Genomic DNA, 9,647 nt, shown 5'->3' with positions numbered 1-9,647 from the left:
TATACATAATTAAAGTTAGGTTTAGCCACAGTTAGACATGACTGTCTTGCCATTCAGCTACCTTTCACTTGATATACCAGTAACTGTATTTCTTTAGCATTTTAGCTTGATTTTAGCTCTGCTGCATAGTTACTGTAAACTGTTTTCACAGAAAGGATATATTTCTATAATGTACATCTGATTTAACATGGTAAAACAGCAGTCAAAAAAGATTCAGATTTAAATTTTGAGCAAATATCTAAGGTAGTTTCTTTCTTTTGGTTGTGTAATTTGTCACCAAAAATAATCTAAACTGCTTTTTGCACTGGGGCGCCCCATGTCAGATTTTGAAACTTTTTTTCATTAATAACATATAATTGTTTTAAATGTATTCTCAGTGATTCTAAGTGCTCTGTGTACAATCACTGTTTGTTAGAGCTGCTACCATCCTGACTGTGAGTGTTGTCATGGTTCATGTAGCAGCAAGAAAGGAGATGGGGCATGTTGCAGCATCTTTCTGCCAAGAAACAAAGTGGTTTGTGATGTATCTAGGCTTAGTTTTTAAAAGTCACATAGTGCTCTGTGGAGCATCACAATATAGTGCATGAGACACTTAGAAGATGTGAAAAAGATCTGAGTACCGTCTCTTTGGAAAGATTTGATAGGACTGTTTGTGAAGATCTCATTTGAAATATGATATGTGTGGTATGTATGTGCGTAGAGAGTCTATATAAGCAGCTTGTGTCATCATATGAACCAACCTAATCCTGTTTGAATTAACCGCTGCAGCTATGTTTACACTGGGTGTAAGAGATGATCTGTTGGTTTGCCTTTGCCCTTTGTTGTGGCAAAGTGGTTTTGAATGTGGTCTACTGGAAGTCATATTCGCATGCATGGACAACAAAGAAGTACACTATATTATTATTATTGTTGTTTTTTACCTTTATTTATTTTCTGAGGTGTTTTGGATAAGGGAAAGTGGGTATCTTCGACTCACTGTGTTACAGCCTTTACAATATGTCAGAGTTCAACTGATAATAGAGTGTAATTAAAGGATTACTGATTGTAGTTTGAGGAACGCAGACACATTTTGTGATCTTGGGGTACGGGGACGGATGTAGAAGATTTTGGATGGGGTGGCCAGGCTTGGGCACGGACTCAGATGGGTGGCGCATTTGAAATACATGTAAAAAGTAAATTAAAACCCTAGTTCTGTTAATTAATGCAATGGAATTAATTTGACAAATATCATTTATAAAGCACGAGAATAATGTTAGCTGCATTTATGGTAACAATGTGTTTTCATTTCTCATTCATTAATACTGTTAAGCATTAGAATATGTCTCTGGCAGGGGTGGCCAATCAGATTCTGGAGGTGGTTGGTGCCACCCCTGGCCACCCCCTGGCTCCATCCATGTTAGGCTAAAGTGTGAATGCTTTCCCTTTTTTATGTTTCCAGATAGAAAGATAGAAAAATGGAATCCTTTACATACAGCATGTAACCAAGCTACCTTCAGCTTGTCGGCTAAATAATGTTCTGGTTGGACATCATTATTTAACTGTAAACTGGTGTTACATTTTGTTTAATTCAGCCCAGTATCATAGGAATTATAGTTGTATTGGCCAATTGCACATCTCACAAACTGAAGGACTTATTTGTAGGACTCCTGCTGTCACAGTAAGGTTGCCGGAAAGCCAGCGGAGACTCTAGGAAGTTATGGTCACAGAAATAGTCCAGCACATGACCACTGATAAAAATCATTTTGGCTTTTGTACAGATTAAATGAACAATATATACATTCATTGTCTATACTGCTTATTCCTGAAGAGAGCACCAGGGGGGCTGGATCCATTCCCAGCTGACATTGGGCAAGAGGTGGGGTACACCGTGGACAGGTCGCCAGTCTATCACAGGGCTGACATGTAGACAAACACCTGTGCTCACACCTACTAGCACTTTAAAGACATTACTTGGGACTGTGGGGGGAAGCCAGAGTACCTAGAGAAAGGCACAGGGTCAGCCTGGGCTTGAACCTGGAACTTTCTTGCTGTAAGGTGACACTAACCACCACACCGCTGTACTGCCCCCCAGTTAAAAGTCAAGTTGAGTTTTATGAAACTCAAAATGTCTCAGTTTTTCATTAAATTGTTATAAATGTATAAATTCAATTATGTTTATTACTGAGGTCATAATTAAAGGTGGTGCTGTACTGGACTACAGTATATTTAGAATGTCTACTCATACATACAGTAACATGTTAATTAGTTAGCTTTAAAGGAGCTGGTATGTGGATTTTACCAGTGGGCAGAACTAGGTTAGCAGTTTCCTCCTTTCTAATTTTTATAAGATAACAAGCTGTAGGTTGTAACATATTGTTTACCATATGTATATTTTCACCAAAGTATTGGCTAGGAAGCAAATTTTCATGTTTCCCAAAAGGTCAAACTATATACACAAGCATTTTAATAGCTTTAACCTTAGCCCTACCTTAACTATAACCACAGTCATTTGCTAACCTTTAGTTAATTACAGATAATTACAACTAGGGTTTTATTACAGCATGAAACTTGTTTTCTGAATTTTACTAGAGTGAGTGGATCAGATTTTGATTATTCAAATAATTATTTTCAGGTATTTGTGAAACTGTGGTAAAATTTTATTCAGCTATAAGCTGTGATGGATACTTAGAATAGACGGATGAACTTGTAAATTCCTTCATTTTTTATTCCAAATACTTTTGACTAACCTAGGGGCTGTTGTAGCCCTGTTTACTCATGTTTCCTATCTAGTACCTTTAACCACCTGATAGTTGTCATGTGCAAATATTGTAAATAGCAGTCACATCTGAAATACTGACATTAAAATGTTAAACAACATTATAATCCAGGGTTTTGTCCTCAAACTAGTATTATGTCTAATAAATTTGGTGCCCAATGCTAACAACAAGAGACTAACCTGTGATATAAATACAGTTATGACAAAACTCTTCTTCTTGCACACTACTAGATATGTGTAAAAAGCCGGTTTCTCTCAAACAATGCTAATATAATGTTTTTTGTTTTTTCATTTGTGAAAAAATTTGTTTTTTAGGCCTTTTTTCCTGGTGCTGACAGTAAATGGTGACACCGACAAGGTTTTACTAAAACATGATTTTGTGTTGTTTTCATTCAGCTGTAATTAGCATGGTGTGCGTACCTAACAGTACAAGTACAGAGAATATGTATTGACCACGTACGCACATTCCTCATGTGTATGCGTGCACTTTAGTCCACCCAGAGACACACAACCCAATGCATCTAGTGAAACATACGTAGCTTCTTTTATAACACACACACACACTTTAAGACAGTGATCATACACCACATATCTAATCTGCCATTAGGCTGGCAGCCAGTCGCTGATCACTCTCCATCAAAATCTCTAATGTTTCCAGATGCAGCTAAGAAATGGCACGTAGCACAATCGTAATGCTTCTCCTTGAAACTTTCTCTGACATTACGCATTCCCTAGTTCCTTACCATCACAACTAAATGTTTAACCCCAACACTCCCCCTAACCTAAACCTCATTCTAGCTTGAACCCTAAAACCAAGTCTTGACCCTCAAACAACCCACTGAAGTTGTCAGGACTTGTTAAAATATCCTCATAGCAGTGGTATCAAAATACAATTTGTCCATGCGTCCATAGAAAGTCATCTAAACACACACGGGGACACCTGGCCTGCCTCTCAGCCACCCTCCTCCCCTGTCAGTGTCATTAGGTATGCTCTCCAGGAAGCCGTCAGCTCCATGTTGCTGTTAGAATATGAAACCAATAATTAATGCAGAAATCCTCTCACTGAGGCCGCATTAACTTAACATGCTGCTGACTGACTCCTGGTCTCATAGCCTGCACTTCACAACAGCTTCAGCAAGGTGATTATTATACTGCTGGCACTGCAGTTTTTGGCTGTTAGAACTGTGTGGCATTATTTGTAATGGTATAATGTAATGCCTTTGTCACAATCCACACTAGGTTCTAACAGGACATGATTGATGCCAGCAGGAACAAAAGAGATCAAATTAAATTTCTAATTTTGCTACACATGACTTCCTCACTGTTTAAGCTGTGCAGCAAGCAAAAGGATCATTTTTTCCACACATTTAGAATTAAACTAGTCTGAAATTAGACTTGTTTATGAATCTTTTCCATAAACCAACTTCACAAATAAAATCCGAAAGTAATATGTCCCTGTGACTGTCAGCGCAGAAGAGAAAACAAGAGTGTCTCTTTTGTCTCTTGATTCTTTTGCCTTTCTCTCCTCTGGTTGCCAGTCAGAGCTTTTTCGCAGCGCTGCACCAGCGATCCTTTGAGCCTTCAGTTTTTCCTTCATGGTGCAGTTAAAACCAGCTTCAGACAAAAGTATTCTTCACTGACGGTGGCTGATTATTTATGATTTATTTGTTCCTGGCAAGGTGACAGACTGCCCAAGAGGCACAGTGGTGTAATTTGACGCGCAATTTGCAAGTATGCTGGAAACAGAGAACATGCCAATTATATGAACAACAACACGGCTAAATCCTCTGTAACCACAGAAAAAATATTCACATATTAATACTACATGGCTAGTATCTGTGGTAGTCAATAGTGCTGTGACATTGTTATACCAACACCTCTGTCTGTTATATTATTAATGTCTGCTTATTATTTCACAATCACTTGTTCATCTGTACAACTCATTATTAGCTGATTGCAGGTTATGTTATTGCATTGTTATCTCTAATGATGTTCCTGCAGGGTGTGTCTGTGCTTGGTACTGTTGTCCCAACTTATCATACATTATACTTTATATTGTACTTTTGTTTTTATTTTTTTTAATCTTTACAATATTCATTATGGTTATTTGAAGCTGGATTCACTTAACTTTGAATAAAATACCGTTCGGTTGCTGGACTTAACGTGAGACGAGTCTCAGATCGTTGACAGTTGGCAACTATCTCTCACTCATCCCATTGATAAACATGACTGTTGACTGAAATAATCTTACAGTTTGCCTCTTGATAATGGCATGTTAACGGTTGTTGGCTGCCTCATGTTTTCATGGTTTATCCCAGCTGCTGTTTTTGCAGCCTCCTGTCTAAATTTTTAGTGGGATTGTGGGTACATTTGGTCTATAAATCTGTTTTCTTTCATACAGCAGCTATGATATCAGTTACTGAAATGCAAGATGCTGCGTATTAGTGCAATAGGTCAAGCAGCTAAATCAGCCTTATATGAATGAGTATTTCTGGGAGAAGGAAATCTTTGTGAAAATGTGTAATTTTATGTATGCATGCAGATTATTGAATAAGGCTGAATTGTAATTAACATTGTTATTTGTCCCTTTTTCCTCATCATTAGTTACTGTAGTTATTCTCAGTTGAATGAAATTATAATACTTTTAATCAATTTATCAATTTTTGTTACCAAATTTAACTTTTAATTTCATTTAATGTATTTAATATACTTGTTCTAATGGAAATGTGGTTTTGTTGTGCTTTTCATTTAATTTTCATTTAATGCTGGTTAAGGATAAAAGTTACACTGGCGCAGATGGATAGATGAATGCTGCTCTATTACAGTAATACATTCACCGACCCACAGCCCAGAAACACAGCCAGTAAATCCCCCTGGTGGGGTTTGACACACCAGTCAAACATTTGCATGGTTCCCCAGTTTGAGTCTGGCAGCAGATGAATTCTTTTGTCCTCTCTCCACTGATTTCCTGTCATCCTTCTACTGTCCATTATTACAACACAGTCACAAATGCTGTTGTTTGGATCAGCTCAGGATTTCTTACCAACTCTTTCATTTTCCTTGTCCCTCAGGTGAAAATCTGGTTCCAAAACAAACGATCCAAATACAAAAAGATCATGAAGAATGGACCCTGCGGACCTGAAGGAGATCACCTCGTCCCTCCTCCGCCACCATCCTCCTCCTCCTCTCCTTGTTCCCTATGGGACATCAGCATGGCCACCAAAAGTGCACCAGTGCACTCTGGAGGATACGTGAACAATTTTGGACACTGGTACCCTGGACACCAGCAGGACTCCATGCCAAGGACTCAGATGATGTGACAGACAAGAGGAAGCAACACTTCCAGAACAAATGATGGATTTATTCCAGCAAGCTGACTGGAGATTTTAGGATCACGAACATTGTTTAGAGTTTGAGCCCCTCTGGAAGTAAAAATAGTGTAAATGGCAGAAACAGACTGCAGTGAACAGATACTGTAGCTGAGGTCGTCTGGCCTGAAGAAGACAAGAGGAAAAACGCAAAGCTGTAAAGTACACACAGCTACTAAAATAATAATAATAAAAAACACCTGATACCAAATATTATTTTGAATTTACTGTGTGTAGCATTCACAAAACACTGTAGGTCACTGCTAATGGCTGTCACATATTAGCTGTTTAGCGTAGTTTGAACTGGTGACGTCTGACATATTTTGATTAGAAATCAACATAATGGCTGAGCTGGCACTTGCAGAGTGACTAGGCATGTGTCAACAGTGCTGATTGCTTAGTTCTTATAGGCTGCAGAGCTGTGAACTGAGCATTGGTGCACTCTGCAGAGAGGAGACAGGTTAGAGAACAAACCCAACACAGCAAAATCCGTCCCAGGTCAGTAAGTGCTTTTTGTTAACATGAACTTATATTAGCCACTATAAGCTACTGTTCATCCCTGACTATAAGGCTGTAGCAGCAACCACTGAGTGTACTGAATGGCACAAGTCTTTGTTTTATTGCTTATGATTTCAACTTGTCATTTGTAAGAGGAAGAGGAAGAGTGTGGGACATTTTTCGCATTTGTCTATCAAAATCTACATAATCTGTCTTTAAAACAGCCAGTCTGCTGATTCCTGCCTCTAGAGCAGCTCTGCCTGCCAATGCATTGTTGAAAGCTACAACCCAGAGTTACTGCCAGCTCTACAGCTCTCATTTTGGACATCTGTCTTCTTCTGTGGCCCAGGTAACCACGTATAAGGAAAGGTTCATTGGGGACTCTTCATAATTGTTCTTTAGATCTGTTCTGTTTCAGGTTTGCTAATGTTATCTGATTAAAGAACTAACAAAAAGAAAACCTCTACTGATTCTGACTATTGTGTGTGTTTTATGATTCGGACAGGGTTTGGGTAGCACAGTAAAGCATTTATGTAGCATTTAGACCATCAAAGAGCCAGTAAGAAACAGCTGATTACAGCACCAGCAGGTTCATGTAAGGTATAAAAACAAGAAATTATTTTGTGATAGCCTAACTGTAAAGCCCTTTTATAAGAGTATATGGGAAACAGGCACTGATTGGACATGGCTACGTCAATATGTCCTTGTATTTTTCTTCATTGTATATATATGAGATCTAAATTTGTATGATCAAGCCAAAAAGAAATAGACAGAAATGTATTTAAATATCCTACATGTATAAAATCATATTAAATGCACCAGTTCACTCAGGACTAATGTGCAGGATTTGCAGCGCTCATAACTGAAATAACTGACAAAATGAAAAGCCACATGCTCCAGCTACAGCTCTGGTTATTGATCAGTATTATCCCAGGGAACAGGGTTTGGGGTAAACAGTGTTAAATACAGGGACTCTGCCAAGCCACATAGGTGAGTTTAATTAATTGTGGTTCAACACTTAGAATTGTGAACAAAGTTTCATCTTTTTCTTTTATCCCTCAATGGATTATAATGATGGGTTTTGTCATTTTAAATGTTTTATGCCAAAACATTGTTTATTCTCCTCTCTTCTTGAGACCTGAAGTAGGAAACACCTTATGCACTTGTTCCATGACTCAACAATCTCTTAAAACACTGAATTAGTAGTTTATAATATACTGGCTGTTGGTCAGGAGACACTTATTGGAAAGTGATTAAACCCTGTGATCACTGCCCCCACATTTCATTTAGTTCATTTAACTTGCATCCAAAAGTGGTTAGAATTTGTCCTTGCATCTTTAGCCTCTATCAAATAAAATGAAAATTAGGCTTCAGTAGTGTATGTTATAAAAACAGATTCCTTCTCAGTTTGAGGTTTTTGTGTGCCCCAGTGTCCTGGAGCCATTTTTTTCTTAAGTCATAAATCAGAAGAAGCGGGTCACGTCTTTGGCCCCACAAACATCTGGAAATGCACAAAGAGTCATCAAACATTGTCAATGATTTTATAAAATGACCACTTCAATTATAGGTAATTTAGGACACAGCTTGTTAAATAAAACTTTCACTCCAATGCTGTAATTATCTGTAATTGTCCATCAAGGGAATACCCTTCTGCCTCAGGCCCTAAAGGAGAAGGATAAGAAACACTGGATTACATCACACTGAATTACTGGATCACAACAGATTGAAACACTGAATGAATACTGCAAAAACGCATTAACGTATTATTACATAATACAGTTTGTGGTTAGGTTTCTTTCTGAGGTTTAAAATATTCCAATACTGTGAGTTGCATTTATCACCTCAGTGATACATATAAAGTCATACAGTGTCGTGTTACATCACAGCAGAAACATTACTATAATAATATAATCATCTTAGGGGGCTTAATGTTTTTCTTGCAAATTTAGCACACTGTGATGGAATTAACACATAAATACATAAAAGAGAGCTAATTAAAAAAACCAAGCTGGATAGGTGGTCCATATTGCTTACATTGTAGGTTCAAGCTCTATCAAGGCAAATTGTACCATTATTTAACATTAGTAAAAGATCAGATCTGCCTTGTTGAGTCACACCCAGACAGAATTAATCACATTTACACTACTGCGAGCACAGATAAGACTTCAAATAATAACACAAGGACTATGACTGGCTGCGGCAAGACAGGAAGCTGAAGCTAGGGAGGAATGCAACATCTGTGATTGACTCTTAAAGAATGAACATGCTGGGAAAATTTATCAAGGTTAAGAGAAATTATGGGGAGCAACTTCAGCGACACAAAGCACCTGACAATACCCGACAATTTCTAGGTTCATTAGTGTAACTTATAGTGTAGCTGTTGGAAAACTAGATCCAGGAGATAAACCATGGTGTCCAGGTCCTCCAGGCCACAACCTCTCCCATTTGCTAAGAAATGTGAACGCACCTGGGAAGAAGACTTTTAAGGAAATGAACAGCAGACCGCAGATATACTGTATATGAAACTGTCAAATAAATGTAGTGGAATAAAAATATTTCTCTGTGAGATGTTGTAAAGTATAACATTTTATGAGAAGAAAATATACAAGTATGTACAAGTACCTCAAAGTTGTACTTGAATACATACAGTACATCAGTAAATGTTCTTGGTTACATCCTACCTTAACATCTGCTCCTCCACCATCACCCTCAACACTGGTGTACCACAGGGCTGTGTGCTGAGCCCATTCCTCTACTCCCTTTTCACCCATGACTGCAGGCCTGCACATGGCTCCAACCATCATCAAGTTTGCAGATGACACCACAGTGATCGGCCTCATCAGCGACAACAGTGAGTCAGCCTACAAGAGGAGGTACAGCACCTGGCTGTGTGGTGTGCTGACAGTAACCTGCTCCTTAACCTCAACAAAACCAAGGAGCTCATTGTGAACTACAGGAGGGAGAAAGGAGGCACACACGACCCCATCCATATTAATGGGATGGTTGTTGAATGTGTCTCCAGCTTC

General features: G+C 38.4%; 1 protein-coding gene across 1 annotated transcript in view; it reads left to right on the top strand.

The window, feature by feature from the left end:
• LOC109951447 (homeobox protein Dlx4a-like) overlaps window positions 1-6,945 on the top strand; it is a 12,991-nt gene extending 6,046 nt beyond the window's left edge. Inside the window, exon 3 of the mRNA XM_020585961.1 lies at window positions 5,827-6,945. Within this exon, the coding sequence (XP_020441617.1) occupies window positions 5,827-6,075 (249 nt within the window). The 3' untranslated portion in view covers window positions 6,076-6,945. The remainder of the gene's footprint in view (window positions 1-5,826) is intronic.
• Window positions 6,946-9,647: the final 2,702 nt, after the last annotated feature.

The sequence above is a fragment of the Monopterus albus genome, unplaced genomic scaffold (assembly GCF_001952655.1).
Source record: "Monopterus albus unplaced genomic scaffold, M_albus_1.0 scaffold389.1, whole genome shotgun sequence".
In the NCBI taxonomy this organism is placed as follows: Eukaryota; Metazoa; Chordata; class Actinopteri; order Synbranchiformes; family Synbranchidae; genus Monopterus; species Monopterus albus.
The sequence above is the reverse complement of the archived record's forward strand: the minus strand, read 5'-3'. Positions and strand labels throughout refer to the sequence as shown.